The following is a 15,657-nucleotide window of genomic DNA, read 5'->3' on the forward strand; positions in this document are numbered from 1 at the left end:
CTTTGCACCTTCGGTCCACTAAAAAATCCCCTCTCCCGGTCCTATTCTACTACACTCCGCCTCTTCTCCCCTTTGCTTCGCATCCGCACCCTTTTTCTCCTCTGCCGACGCTGCTCTCTAGCCGCCACATGGGCATTGCAAGACCTCCGCAACCAGCACTAGCGCGCCCGCTCACCTTTCACGGCGACGTCGTCCATCCAAGACCTGTTCATAGCCAGGTACATTTCCCCTGTCGACGACATCCATAGCGGACACTACGCATGACAGGTGTTCAATCAAATGTCATTGAACTTATTTTGGAACACCATGTCGTTTTTTTTATAGTACGAAGGATGGCGGGGTACTTGACTATGGAGAATGAGTTGTTGTGCGATGCGTGGTTGGTCGTATCCGCGGATTTCGTAGGCAGGAGCAGAAGGGGGCTCTTTTGGTAACACGTGCATGATTCGTTTCACGCGTGAAATCACATTGCGCCCTACTACATGTAGATCATCCAGCAACGCAATGTGAGGTGGTTATCATATCGATGGTATGTCATCTAGACCACCATCATCAAGTATTGTGACGCGGTTGCTTGGCTGGAGTCAAGGTGGCCATTGCGTGCGGCAGCGAAGGAGATCATAATTTTTGCTTCTTCTTGCTTAACTTGTCGATTGAACCATTCATTCACTCAATGTTACTCTACACGTTGAAGGGGCAGTATATGTGAGACGACATGATCCGTTATGATAACTTGTTTAACAGCTGGTTAATCTCGTTGAATTTGAACAACTGTTATACTAGACTTATTTGCATGCTATGTATGGATGGTTTCTACTATATTCTATCCGAACTTCGATGAATTCCGTTGGGTTTGCGTGAATTACGTTCAGTCTATTGAAATGTGGATTGAAATGTAAGCGGGTAGCTTTGGATGGTCGGCTCCTGCATTCGTGTCCACGGACTGATTCTCTATCTGCGGATGGATGCAAGAGCAATCAACATTGAAAATGCCCTAATACTAATCGACCCTCGGATTTATGGGTATCTCAGATGAAACAAATTGCTCCCGGAAGTCAACGCAACGATAGAGTAAACAAAATGAGCCAATAAAAAGGCCCAGCTTTATAAACGAAGGAAACAAGCTTTAAAAATCGAAAGGAAATTTGCATTCAACTTAATTAACAAAAAATGTCGTTTCTTTAATAACAAAAAATGTAGAATTCCTGCTACAGGAGAATATAAACGACCAGTTAGTGGGTTTGTCCTTGAATAAAAAGTTTAATGTAATTTAAAAATATCGCAAGGCGGAGGTGGATACACGGCGGTTGCAACACAAAAGCGCCATGGCCCAGGATATTTGTCGCGGTGGCTGGACCGACTTTCTCAACAGCCACCCAGATGTAATGAACAAGATGACGGCGGCGGCGAGGACGGTCGGAGTGGCCTCGGAGGCCAGGCCTACAAGATCATTGTCGACTATTTAGTTTAATTTTGAGTAGTTTAGACGTAACATTTATTAAAGTTGGTCAAATTTGCATGTAATATACCAAAGTAGTCTAAATTTTGTCAAATTTGCGTGTTTGGAATCTTTGAACAGAAGAATTTTTTGGGGACATCGTTGGATGACCAGAGGGCTCTCTAGATGTCTGTTCATCTAGCGATCCGCACTGCAGATGCCTTAACACCGGGAAAAGAGTGAGTTGAGTTCTCAGATCATGTGTTGTTGTCGCTACCGAGAGAATATTTGGGTTGAAAGCACGGGAGGTTTGTTAAAAGCCAAAACCAAAAGAATAAGAGTTGAAGAGGAGAAAAGGACGAGAAAAAGGAGGACGAAGATGAAGATGGGCAAGAGAGCACCCGCCGGGAGAGAGTGCTTCGTACACTTGCAAATGTGATGGAAGGCATCATTACTGATTAATAACGCCTGGCAATCATTTCCTCCGCACTTAATTGCTCCCTCTGCCAAAGAAAAGAGACGATCATTACACCCCATGCAAAGAAGGATCGGATTGTTCGATTAATTCCATGCATGCTTTGGGGTCAAGCAACGTTACTAAATTCGCGCGGCCCCTTTATTCACGCCATATCATATACGGCTGGTCGTAATGATAGTAGCATAGCTAGTATCATGCATACCAATTAGATAATTTTGATGATGTGTCATAACATTAAATGAAAAAAGAGATGATGGAGTATCATATCATGATACCGTATCATAATAAATGTTATGCTACTTTATGTTATGCATGACAATAAATAAAGTACTACATGATACTAATATATAATACTATGCATTAGGAAAGTAGTATCATACACTGGTAATATATGCATGATACTACTATATGATACCCCTGTTACAACCAGCCTACTAGTACCTGCCCAGTAATGCACCACGTGGCAGTATACAGGATCAAATGCGGCAAATAAATCCAACCTATATTTGCTCATTCTGTCCGTTTCCGGAGGGAAACACCTGCAAAATATCAACGTGGTACCTACTCTCGTCGACACGGAGTACCTGCGCATTCAGTAGGAGTAACAGCTAGCGTAGTATACTCGTGAAATAATGCAAAGCAGAGTGAGACGAGGAAGAGGGAAAAGGAAAAAGAAAAAGAAAGGGGCAAAGCTCTCTGCCGCACAACTTGGGTTCCGAGATGAGATGAGACTGAAACTCTCCTTCTCCTTTGACTTGTCTTCCCCATCTCTCTGCGGGGCCAGCTAACGAACACCGAGAAAGCAGCGGAAATCAAGCCCGGTAAAAGATATTCACCAGGAAATGAGGAAGGAAAGAAGGGAAAGCAGAGAGTGTGTGTGAGTGAGGTTCCTTCTTCGCCGAATCTTTTTCTATACTCCGTACTACTACTACTACTAGTAAGAGAAATCTCCAGCCTTGTTCTCTCCCTCTCCGTCTGCGGCGCCCTCAGGAAGAAACTAGGGTAGGGGGAAAGGCGGAGAGAGAGGGGAGGGGGCCATGCCCATGGTGAGGAAGCATGGATGGCAACTCCCAGCACACACATTCCAGGTCAGAATTCCACCTTCTTCCTTGCTCTGCTAAAAAGATGCGGCCGTCTACACTAGTACAATTTCAATTACGGGAGAGGCTTCAACTCCCTTCCCTTGCAATGCAAGCGCCGCGAGAAAGTTGCGGCCTTCACTTCAGATCAGTTGCCAGAATTCTGTCAGCGCTTCCTCTTCCACTCCCCTTCTTTTGTGTGCCTAATACTCATCTAGATACATTCTCTTTTATTCATTTTAATGACAAGTATTTTCGGACATAGTAAGTATGTACTGGTACTATTTAATTGGACCTCGATCTCTAGGGCGTAATGCTCCTTTTTTTTAGCAAAAAGCCAGGGGGCTGTATCAACTGTTTCAGCTTGGGGCTAAAAAAAAGGGGAAATTTGGGCCGACTATCTAGGGCAGGCTGCTTTATAGCCCCTGATTCCTCCATCTACTAGGCATGAACCTGTGGCGTGTTCCGTGATCTTCCGTTTTGTAATCTTCAAGTGGGAATCCACTTTAGCATCGTCCTAAAATTTTCTATTTATATCTGGATGACCCCCCCTTTTCTAATTATGGATTGATTTCTGGTACTACATAGAAATCAATTGAACTCATCTCCTGCAGAAATGTCTTGCCATGGCATTGGTTAGTTCAGGGAATATACTGTTGTTTAATGAATTACTTCCAACTTTTCTCCAATATGCTATTCCAATGAAATCAGTACTGTGCTAAAAGTGGAGACAGAACTTGCTACCTGTAATGCCCTACATATACAAGGCCTTATTATGATGTCAGAAAGTAATACATTTATGCCATGGCGCATTTTTATAAGTTCTGCTATCGATAGCCAGTCATATGCCTCTACTTGTTTTCTTAGTCCACCTTTTTAGGTTCCTCATAGAAAATTCAAATATGTCTGAATATTGTCAACTTTCATACTTTTGGACAGGGGAATGGCTGAGTTCTTAATCTCTCTTTTTTTAACAGATCGTTGCAATTACTGTTTTCTTCCTTCTGGTGGTTGCATTTTATGCCTTCTTTGCACCGTTTCTCGGAAAGCAAATCCTTGAGTATGTCGCAGTCGTTATCTACACTCCTGTGGTAAACCTACCATACTGCACCTATATTGCATTTCTTTCAAGGATTGTTACTTGTGCTCTGCATTTATTGTTTCTCCTTCTCTCGGCAACTCCATCAGGCATTCGCTGTCCTCATCCTGTATATCCGGTGCACTAGTATAAACCCTGCAGATCCTGGGATCATGTCAAAGTTTGACGATGGCTATGTCAATGCACCAGAAAGTAATACTGGCTTGCAGTGCACCAATTTGCCTGCAAAAACTGGCATTGCTACTGGAACCAACTCCCCAACATCTACTTGTAGAAGCTCTCTAGATGGGCGTACTAACCATGGAGGTTTGGCTGCTGGAGACACAGATATAAATATAAGAATGCAACCACTAAGAAGATCAGGGTGCTACTTCGGAGGCTTTATTTGCGCTTTGTTTGTTAAGGAGGATTGCAGGAAGTCTGATGATTCAGAGAATCAAGTTGATGCAGAAGATGCACTGTTTTGCACACTATGTAATGCTGAGGTACACTCCCCAACATATATGTGGATGTTTAAGTTTGAACAGTTTGATTGCTCTTGTCTTGGATTAAGGGTATGTTTGATTTGTGTCCAAAACCAACCCCCCAATTTTTGTCATGGCCCAATTTTTTTTTTGTCCTTGTTTGGATGGTTGCCAAGTTTTTGGCATGCCCATGCCAACCTGCCCTCTCTAGTTCATTTTTCTTGCCAACATTGGCCAAATCGTGGTCAAGCAAAACCTTGGCAAAAGTTCTGGCTAGCCAAAAATTTGGTAGGGTGTACTTTGGCTCAAAACCAAACATACCCTTAGTCAAGAGGTCCTATCCTTTTTTAGCTGCTGCACTGACTTTGCTAGAAGTGAAAAACTGAAAACTTGTGCTGCCGGATCTTGCTAACTTACACACAAAAGCAGGCCAGATGGGCTTGGTTTATTTCTAAGAAATAGCGAGAAACTTGGCCGCAGTATACAGTAGATGTTGCTAATCTTCGAAGAGATCGTTTCAGGTTCGCAAATTCAGTAAACATTGCAGAAGTTGTGACAAGTGTGTGGATGGATTTGATCATCACTGCCGGGTATTTGCTACAAAAAACCATATTTTCTTCAGTTTTAATTTGCATACCTGATTTGTTTTGCATCTACTGCAGTGGCTAAATAACTGTGTTGGACGCAAGAACTATTTCACATTTTTTGCTCTGATGACTACGAGTCTCCTCTGGGTCTGTAAAGTGCCTTACCTATTACCTATTTTTCACAGTAAATACGGTTTTAACATCATATAATAATTTATTCATCTGCTTGCTAGCTAAATCTATTTATGATCTCCTGTATGACAGCTTGCTATTGAAGTTGGAGTAGGCATTGCTGTTCTTGTTATGTGCTTCGTCAACATGAATGCAGAAAAAATTATTCAAGACAAGCTTGGGAATGGATTAACTCGTCTTCCGTTTGCAACTATCGTAGTAAGTTGTCATTCTTTATTGCTGTAGGTATTAAATATGGGAGGCCATGATTAGACGCCTATAACTGTATAGCTCTGAAGGAATTGGTTCAGTGTGTTCCTCTTTTCATCTTTTTTTGGGGGGGCTAGAACTGTATACTGAAATGTGTATTTCTGGTGTGCAGGGAATATTTACTCTTCTTTCTCTAGTTGCCTGCGTACCTTTGGGAGAACTCTTCTTCTTCCACATGCTATTGATCAGAAAGGTTGTCTCACAATTCCCACCGAGTGTAGCATGTATTTAAAGGTCTTGTTTGATTGAATTGTTACATTCCTTGGTCTGCCTGCATCAGGGGATCACCACTTATGAATACGTTGTTGCGATGAGAGCTATGAGTGAAGTGCCTCAAGATGAAGAGGAAGATGAGAGAGCAAACATTATTTACTCCCCAACAAATTCAGCAACTAGTGGGTTCAGCGGCGGAAGTTCACTTGGTCTTCACTACAAGGGTGCATGGTGCACACCTCCAAGGATTTTCGTTGATCAGGTAATATTGGTGAATTTTGAACTTGCTAAATAGTCCGATATTATTATATCTTGGAGGGTTCAGTAAGAAATTGTGCAAAAAATGTGTAATAAAATTTTTGGAGGCATTATTACTGAGTTTTGCTGTATTGTTGCCAACAATGACACAGGATGAAGTTATCCCACATTTGGAGCATGGCATGGCACCATCTACCGTCGACCCTGATGCCACTGGACATGCTGAAAGACCAAACAAAGCCAAGAGGCAAGTCAAAATCAGTGCCTGGAAACTTGCAAAGCTGGACGGCAATGAGGCGATGAAAGCTGCCGCAAGAGCTCGGGCATCGTCCTCCGTCCTCCGGCCTGTAGGTGCGCGTGGCCCTGGCTCCACTGGCAACTCTCATCCTCAGAGTATCGCGAGCCAGGATGACTACGAGACCGGCACGCAGAGTGCTAGTAGTTTGAGCAGCCCAGTCCACATCCAGAAGCTTGCACCTCGCACCCAGATGAATGTGCCGCCGCCTCGACCGCCGGAGAGGCCTGGTTTTCCGACCACGCAGGCAACCAACCCAATAATGTTCCGGCCAGCAACATCCTACGCTCGCGAGAACCGAAGAGCGTCGGTTGTTTGGGATCAAGATGCTGGTCGGTATGTGTCTGTGGCATCCGCACCTGCAAGACCTGGGGGAGTTGCTGCTGGTTCTTCTACTAGAGCGCCACGTTTCTTGGAAAACCCAAGTGGTGGGAGAAATCTTGCGCCAATGAGTGCCTCTTCCTTGGCATTACCATCTGGACAGCCGTCTGAGAGACTGGCCTACTCTGGACAGTCGATATTCTTGGGCGGGCCGGTTCTGGGTGCTGCTGCTGAATCTCGAACGAATGAGGCCAACACAAGAGCACGGTCGGATGACAGTGGGGAGCTCAACGCCGACCAGCACCATGCAAGGGGGACTGGGGAGAGGGGGCCAACGGCCGAGTCTTTCCCACCGGGAACATTTCAAAAGAAACCACCATTCAACAGGTGAAGCGCAAAGAAGCGATTACGGATGACAGCGAACCGTCCTGCCAGATCATAGCTGCGCCATGAGGACATGCCAAGATATGTGAGCAATCACAGGTCCAGTGACTGCAGCTGCAAGCCTAGAAGACTCTGCAGGTCATCTTTGGGGATCATTTACTGTCAAGTTATGCATCTGAATTGAGCATAACATTTCTTTCTCGGAAGACCCAGTGACTTATGAAACAGAAATCAGGAAACAAAAGCAGAACAGCCAGTTGGCTTCGGTGTAACAATTTTTGTTCCCTCATTGTGGTGCTCGGTAGCTTCGTTTAACATGAAAATTAAAACATATCATGATATCTAAGAGCAACTCCAATGAGGCGACCCATTTCGTCTGCCGCCGTCCGTTTAGGTCGGCGCGGACACAAAAGTCGGCCCAACGCGCCGACCCAAACGGATGTGCGTCCGCTTTTCGTCCGCGGGCCACCCATTCCCGGCCCATTTTTGAGTCGGATTTGCGTCGGCGCGGACACGCGATGGACGTGTGCATGCTCGCCTTCTCTCCCCTGGCCCGCTGGTCGGTGGCTCATTGGCCTCCCCCTCATCCCCAACCAACAGCAATCCTCGCCCGCCTCCTTCGCCGCCGACGCCGTCGCCCTTTTTTGCCGGCGACTCTGCCAGCTACCGCTGCCTCCACATCCGCCCAGCAACGCCGCTCACTCCCTCCGTCGCCCGCCACCGCCGTCTTGCCGCCGGGGAGCAAACTGCTTCCCACCGCCGCCCCCCCACCGCACAGCCGCCCGCGACCAAGAGGCCGCCTCGCTGCCCCGGCCAGATCCTCACCGGCACGCTCGTCGGGTGCCGGCCCACTCGTCGGACGCCGGCAGGGCAGCTAGCTGGTCCGTGCGCGCCGTGACTCCCCTCGCCGGCCATCTCCTTCTTCGACGCCCGCAAGCTGTTCGACAATTTGCCAAGGTACGAAAATGGACTTCGCCGACGAGTTCTTTTTCCACAATTTCCTTTACGACTCCGACGATGACGATGAGGAGGAGATATTGGCTGCCGTGTTGGTCCATCACCACCTCAACAACCAGCGGCCGTTGTTCCGTGGCTCCATTCCGGGCCACCTTCCGACGTTGAATCGCAACCGAGAGAGCGGGCATTTCCTTCTTTGTAAGGACTACTTTGATGCAACAAACCCGTTGTTCAAACATCAAAAATTCCGCCGCCGTTTCCGTATGAGTAGGCATCTTTTCAACCGTATTAGAGAGGGGGTGGTCGGCTATGATGACTATTTCGAGTGCAAAGAGGATGCCGTCGGAAAGATTGGTTTCTCCTCTTATCAGAAATGCACTGCCGCCATCCGAATGCTTGCATACAGAGTGCCCGGTGATCTCATTGATGAGTACGTCCGTATGAGTGAGTCTACATGCCTAGAGTCCCTGTATAAGTTCTGCAAGGCTATTATTGCTGTGTTTGGCCCCGAGCACTTGAGAAAGCCGACAACTGAAGATACAACCCGTTTGTTGGCGATGAATGCCAGAAGGGCTTCCCAGGGATGCTTGGCAGCATAGACTGCATGCACCGGGAGTGGAAGAACTGTCCTTCTGCTTGGCAAGGGAAGTATAAGGAACATGTCAGGGCTTGCACTGTCATATTAGAGGCCGTGGCGTCTCAAGATCTCTGGATCTGGCACTCTTTCTTTGGCATGGCTGGATCACACAATGATATCAACGTGCTTCAGCGCTCGCCGTGTTTGCTAGGCTTGCCGAAGGCAACAGCCCACCGGTGAACTTTACTGTCAACGGACACAACTAGGACAAAGGATACTACCTGGGTGACGATATGTATCCTCGATGGACCACTATTGTCAAGACAATACCCAATCCTGTCGGAGAGAAGAGGAAAAGATTTTCCCAAGAGCAAGAGAGTGTTAGGAAGGATGTCGAGCGTGCCTTTGGTGTTTTGCAATCTTGATGGGGCATCGTTTGGTATCCTGCTAATACCTGGAGCATGCAGAAATTGTGGGAGGTGATGACTGCTTGTGTGATCATGCATAATATGATCGTAGAAGACGAGCGCCTGGAACGTCTGTACGGTCAAGGGTTTGAGTTTCAGGGTGAGAATGTTGTGCCTGAGTATGGAGTAGCGGCAATATTTGAACAGTTCACCTAATTTCATGAAGACATGCGTGATTGAAAAACTCATGTGCAGCTGCAAAATGATTTGGTTGAGCATATGTGGGCTCATGTTGGCAACCAATAAATATATCTTTTTTTATTCGTTTGCAAAACTATGTGAAACATTTTTATTTGTATCCGGCTTGTAAAACTATAATATTTTATTCGGTAAACTATGTTATTTGACGATATGTTTGAATGCAAATCAATGTAATATTGGGCGGCCAGCCGACCACGCCGGTACATATGGGTCGGCGCGTTGGGCGCGCTGCCGACCCAAATCTAAAAGAGGGCGGACGCCGGGCGGGCGGCTGACTCAAACGAACAAAAAGCAAACGAAATCGTCGTCCGTTTGGGTCGGCCCGTTGGAGTTTCTCTAAGAGCTTCTCCAAGGGAGGCCCCAAAATTGGACCCATATGTCTGAGCGGACAGCCTGTCCCAAAAAAGAAACACTTCCAACAGGCCTCCCCAAGCTGCCCCATTTGTCTGGGCAGTCCGTACTGCCCCAAACCCAACCCATATGTCGGGTGAAAATGGGGCCGTCCAGACATGCCCGGAATGTATGACCCACCACTGGCCCTAGAAAATCCCTTCCCCGGCGCAGAAAAATCCTAACCCAAGCCACTCTTACTCTCACTCACCTCTCATTTTCTCTCCGTTCTAGCCGCATCCTCTCTGTCCATCCCCATCTGTATCTTATAGTGCAAGATGATGAGTTTTTCTTGTGTATTCCAATGATGAGTTTCCTTAAAATCTCTAGATCTTTATGAGTAGGCAAGTTGGATGCATAGTCCACTGGTTCATTAGGAGAGTTTTCATACACTTATAATCTAGTGCATCCATTGTATGGCAACCTCTAATCCTTGCATTAACATTGGTTATAAGACCTCTTCATTGCCTAATGATGAACCCCATTAATTCAAGACACTTATACTCCAGTGCATCCGTTGTATGGCAACCTCTAATCCTTACATTAACATTGGTTATAAGACCTCTTCATTGCCTAATGATCAACCCCATTAATGCAAGACTTTATTTACCTTTTGACTTCTCAGAAAGCTCCATCACCACTTTTTTCCATTAAGTGCAAAGATCAAGGCTCGAGCTCAAGTAGGAATAAACATTAATTAGTTGAAGCAGGGGGATTATGTAATCAATGTGCCTGAATGAAACTCCGTCTGGTTTATGATAATGTTGTCTTGATATGATGAAGACTTAGTGCAGTACTCCCTCCTTTCCGGTTTACAGGACTTAATTTGAAAGTCTCTTCAACCAAGGTAGATCATGAATGGTGGAATTAATTTTGTAGTTTGCAAAAGTACTTAATTAGTACTCTTGTTTTTCTCAAAAAAATTGTAAACCGATGCATTAATTACACCACATGCATGCATGACCACTTAATGACCAAGAACTTCTACATGCATTGGTGAGTTTTTTCTTCATCCTGGCATGCAGTGATTTAATACACCTTGAAATCTAACATGTGATGGTAAGTAGTAGAACCGAGACTTATAAAACGGAAAAACAAACTTTTTGAGATGAGCCCTATAAACCAGAAAGGAGGGAGTATGCTTCATGATACACCTGACATTCTTTCTAAGCCTTGAGGCATTGGGGATCATTGAGTCAAAGCATTGGTTTATGAAAAGCGAGTGAAGTTATTACTTGTTTGGTATCAACTGCGGACTATTGCATTGCATCGCTATTCTTACGAGTCATACTTAAATTACATCAGATCGATTATGTTCATGTTAAGGTAAGAGTCACAACCAAATATTATTTTTATCATCTATCCACTCAATGATGAGCAGGGATTAAGCTTGAGGATGTTGATACGTCCTAAACGTATCAATAGTTCTGACTGTTTCATGCTATTATTATATTACTTTTGTATGGTTTTGCTATCAATTTTATATTTGTCCGAACTAACCTATTAATTTAGTGTCCTTTGCCAATTGCTTTTTCTATTGTTTTTGAAATTTTCAAGAAGATCGATTTTACATAGCTCAAAAAATCAGGGAAAATACATCAAATATTTTTGAGTCGAGAAGCTTCCGGAGGCACCTGGTCCTGCCTGGGGTGGGTCCATGTGGGCCCCATGCGGCAAGGTGGTGCAGCTAGGGGGTTGGCCGCGTGGGTCCCCCTGGTGCTCCGTTCCACCACCTCTCAACGCCCATGCCTTTATATTGCTCTAAAAATTCTAAAAATAATTATCGAGGAAATTTTCCACTGTTGCACCTCTCTTCCACCGCGATTCAATCTAGATGCCTTTTCTGGTACTTTGACAGAGGGATAATTCATCACGATGGACATCTACATCAACCTTGCCCAATGATCGTCCATGAGTAGTTTCTTTTGGACTATGGGTCCATACCAGTAGCTAGACGACAACCCCTCTCTTGTTCTTCAATAGAACGATCACATGAGCTACCCTACATGATTATGATCCATCTAATGTAATTTTTATTGGTGTGTTTGTCATGGTGTGATAAATTGTCACTTTATGATCACATCTATCTATGTTTTATTGTTGGATTCATATGAGTTCTTTGCTGCATAATTTATAGATATATATGCTCTCCAACCTATTAGTCTTGCACTGACCATGTTTAGTTGAATGATATTAATAAGGGAGTTGTATATGTTAGTTGGGTTTGACTTTGGAAGCAATCTACCACAATGACAGAAAGTAGAAACTGCTTGTATTGTGTTGATGCCACTAGTGATAAAAAATAGTTGAATAGTTGTCCTTTAAAAGCAGGTTGAAGACAATATACTATCTACATCATGTCATCATACTTATTGCAATACTTTATTTTACATTTTGAGATGAATGCTGGATAGTGGTCTTGGGATGGGGTATTAGCTTGTTGGAATTATGCCCTAGAGGGAATAATAATTGTATTGTTTATTTCCATGTTTATAATTAGATGTTTATCTTAAAAAATATAACTCAGCTAGCTAGAAGCCCTCACATCGTTTTGACACTCTCGCCCCATTGGATTGCTCAAACATACAATCTAGATCAGCTCCGGCCGTCCTAGGTCGCTCACAGGCTGCACACACTGTCTTGTAGGCTGCTGCTCCGCGGAGCGAGCTGGTTTTCCTCTCTGTAAACGGGCCTTCGAAGGTCCACATCTTTCCACTTTGGATGCTAACGCTAATAGCCCAGGTCGAACCCCTAAAAAATACTCTGGTTGTACATGTTCCATCGCTATCCTCCACAACCGAGTAGTTCGTCTGTTCATTTCGCGCTGCCGTTTCTTGCTCTTCGATGTGCCGACATTCTTCCCTCCTCGATGTGCCGGCACCTCCTTTGTTCTTTCATCATGATGCGCCACCGCCGTCGGGTCTGTGAGGCACAGTTGCCCTCTATTATTCCTCTATGGGTCCCTTTTTTACTGTTTTTCAATTTTGTGTCTTGCAGTGTTCCTGCATGCCAGTTGTGGCGACCACTGCTACCATCGTCAACCTTAGCCCGTTGTCTGCCTCCATGCCATTGTAGGTGTACCCCATGTCCTTCCTTGTTGGGAAATGTAGTAGAAAACAAAAAAAATCGCCCTACGATCAACGAGGAACACTATGAAGATGCAATAATGGTTTGGATCGGATTGTTACCAACTCCGAGTTACAACGGAAGAAGACAAGTCGGTGTAGATCGTACTTGAAGTCCCTCGTACCGTCGATGAACGATCCCTTGAACCGTCCACAAATAGTCCCTCGAACGAAAGAGCGAAAGCACGACCTCTCCACAAATTGTAAGTGTACGGTCTTCGTGATCCAGCAGCGCTTCGCCATCCAGAGGTAATCGTCACCGTAGAATTAGAGGGAGGAAATTAGAACCATAGTGGGTTTCTAATTATGAGGATTAGAGGATCTAGGTCTAGCTCTAATTGGATCAACTAGAACTAGAACTATAGAACTAGAGGAGGCTCCAGAACTTGTGTGTACAAAAGTGCCAAAACCTCGAGTATATATAGGTTGGAGGAAGGGGAGTGGCGCCACACAAGGGGGAAGCTCCCCCCTAGTCCAGCCATGAGGAGGTGGATTCCCCCTCCAGTTCGGCCTCCCCCTTCCATCCACAAGGGGAAAGGGGCACCACCTCCTATTTGGGCCCAAGTTGCCCAAATAGCTTTCCACCACTTGGCCTTTTAAGGACCGTTGATATTTAAGTAAATATAAAATCTTCCTAATCATATTTAGAGCCTTTAATATTAATTTAAAATCACCAGAAACTATTTCGACCTATATATAATTTATCGGTATTACCCGGTAAACCCCTAAACCCTTCCGTGGCACCGAAACACTTCTGGTTCCTCTCGAAATTATTTAAAATATTAATGAAACTATTTCAAAAATATTTCCTCATTACTCCTGTCCTACTAACACTTAGCAGATCATGATTACCTTAAGCTTGTGACCCTGTATGTTCGGTAAAACATAGACATGAACAAAACCCCTTCCGTTCAATGACTGATAGCCGAACTATGGACGTCCATATCGATCCCTATGAGTAGACGAATGACATTCCAGTTAACCTTTGGTTATCATGTGCTATTCCCTTTGCTCCGCGGTACTTTACAAAACCCAAGGTGAGATATATCGGTATCCTCTTGAGTCATACACATGCTCACTATACTGGTCTCCTCGTTACCGGTTTTATTCTTCTTTCTCGTTGACATGTTCTCATCCCCGTGACTTAGTCACATGTGTCTCGACAGACGATGATGGATGCCGTCATACCGAGAGGGCCCTGAGAATATCTCTCCAAGGTTGGAGGAGCAAATCTCACTCTTGAGCTATCTAGTCCCTTGTCAAACTTTCCAATGAATCTGTAAGTTGTCGTTATGATCACCGTGTTACAGATGATGTTTGAGCAACCTCAAAGCCCACCGTACGGTAAGAAGTGACTACGATACTCTCATGGTCTAAGGAACTAAATCACACGTTAACGCTCCATGTTATAATAATTGACTTCTCATGATTGTATCTCAAAGTATAACACACAAGTTTGGGTCTACTCAATATAATCGTTCTTCTAACATCATATTCTCAATGTTGTTTTGAGACTATCGTTACACTTAACGATATCCCAAAATCTAGAAAACATGATCACAAACAACACTTGAGCTAGTCTTAGAGGCTAGACTAGTACCCGGATTTTACCGTTTATCATTCCACACGTGCATATGAGTTTTTCACCGAATCACATATTCCAGGATCATAGCATTTATAACATAGAATATCATGTCACATCATAGATTTTTCCCAAATCTGGTATGTTGAAAATTTCACAAGGAATGAATTTTTTTCTAGTAAATACCAATGATTGCTTAGGATTGATTGTGATTGACTTTGATTTGATTGATTGTTTGCCTAGAAGGATGAAAATACAAGTGTAGATAGTTGAAACCCTAGCAAGCCTTGGTCGGAACCCAAGCCTTTGAAAGTATTATTTGAGCAAAAGTATATTAAATAACCCCAAGTAATATTCAAAGCCAAAATTACTTTCCCAAAAATAATTGAGTTGGATTCACTTTGAAAACAATTAAAAATCAAAAGAGAATTATTCAAAAAATGGATTTGCATTTATTTGGCAGGAAATCAAATTTCATAAGTCCAAATAATATTCTTGACCCTCTGCCTATTTTCTAAAATGATTTTGAAACATATTTGGTTTTGAAACAAAATTCAAATTCAAATGGAAAACGCAAGTGCAGTAAATATATGTCCAAAGTGCCCCAATGAAATGTTCAAACATTTCTGAATATTCTATTAGAAATTTAGAAAATATTCCTTGTTGAAAGAAAATTCAAATTCTAAATCATTTGGAAAAGACAGAAAGAAACACAAAACAAAACAAAAAATAAAAAAAACAATTGGACCAGCTAGCCAGGCCACGGCCCAGCTAGCCAGCTAGCGAGCCGAGCCAGCCTCTCTCTCTCTCTCCCTCTCTCTTGCTCTCTGACCACCGAACCCCACCCTTCGGGGCACGTCATCGCCCTAAACTTCCTGCACCCACGATCCCAAGCACGAGCGCACGCGCGCCCATGTCCCCGAGCGCTCTCCGGCCACCTTGACCCCGACCACTGCACCTATAAATGCCCCTCGACCACCTCTCTCTTGCAAAATTTAGGATTGTGGGAAACTGCTTGACACCCTAATACGGGTGTGGCTCTTTGTATATATAGGGGTACACCGTGTGTACAAATACAATATACAGTTACGTACAGAAGCTATGTAAATATACAGTCTAACACCCTCCCTCAATCTTAACTGTGACCTGAAGTACAAAGCAAGTTAAGATTGCGTCTACAACCTTCGAACTAAGGTTGTGAAAGTGGCTTCGTGAAGATGTCAGCAAGTTGATCTTCGGAGGAGATAAACTTGATATGAAGAAGTTTCTGTGCAACACGTTCCCTGACAAAATGACAGTCA

General features: G+C 44.3%; 1 protein-coding gene across 1 annotated transcript; it reads left to right on the top strand.

Annotated features, from left to right (window-relative positions):
* The first annotated feature begins 2,603 nt into the window (after positions 1-2,603).
* On the top strand, positions 2,604-7,403 carry LOC119329423 (probable protein S-acyltransferase 19). The gene is made up of 9 exons (XM_037602466.1): positions 2,604-3,004; positions 3,973-4,086; positions 4,184-4,579; positions 5,080-5,148; positions 5,221-5,292; positions 5,410-5,535; positions 5,699-5,779; positions 5,867-6,061; positions 6,210-7,403. The coding sequence occupies exons 1-9, from the start codon at positions 2,954-2,956 to the stop codon at positions 7,062-7,064; spliced, it is 1,959 nt and encodes a 652-aa protein (XP_037458363.1). The 5' UTR covers positions 2,604-2,953; the 3' UTR covers positions 7,065-7,403.
* Positions 7,404-15,657: the final 8,254 nt, after the last annotated feature.

Source organism: Triticum dicoccoides, chromosome 7A, assembly GCF_002162155.2.
Source record: "Triticum dicoccoides isolate Atlit2015 ecotype Zavitan chromosome 7A, WEW_v2.0, whole genome shotgun sequence".
NCBI classification, from domain to species: Eukaryota; Viridiplantae; Streptophyta; class Magnoliopsida; order Poales; family Poaceae; genus Triticum; species Triticum dicoccoides.

Excerpts from the sequence above, each read along its gene's own strand:
- LOC119329423 (XM_037602466.1), top strand. The coding sequence starts at position 2,954 with ATGCCCATGGTGAGGAAGCATGGATGGCAACTCCCAGCACACACATTC. Across the intron at positions 5,536-5,698 it reads TTCCGTTTGCAACTATCGTA|GGAATATTTACTCTTCTTTC; the intron begins GTAAGTTGTCAT and ends TCTGGTGTGCAG. Across the intron at positions 6,062-6,209 it reads CAAGGATTTTCGTTGATCAG|GATGAAGTTATCCCACATTT; the intron begins GTAATATTGGTG and ends ACAATGACACAG.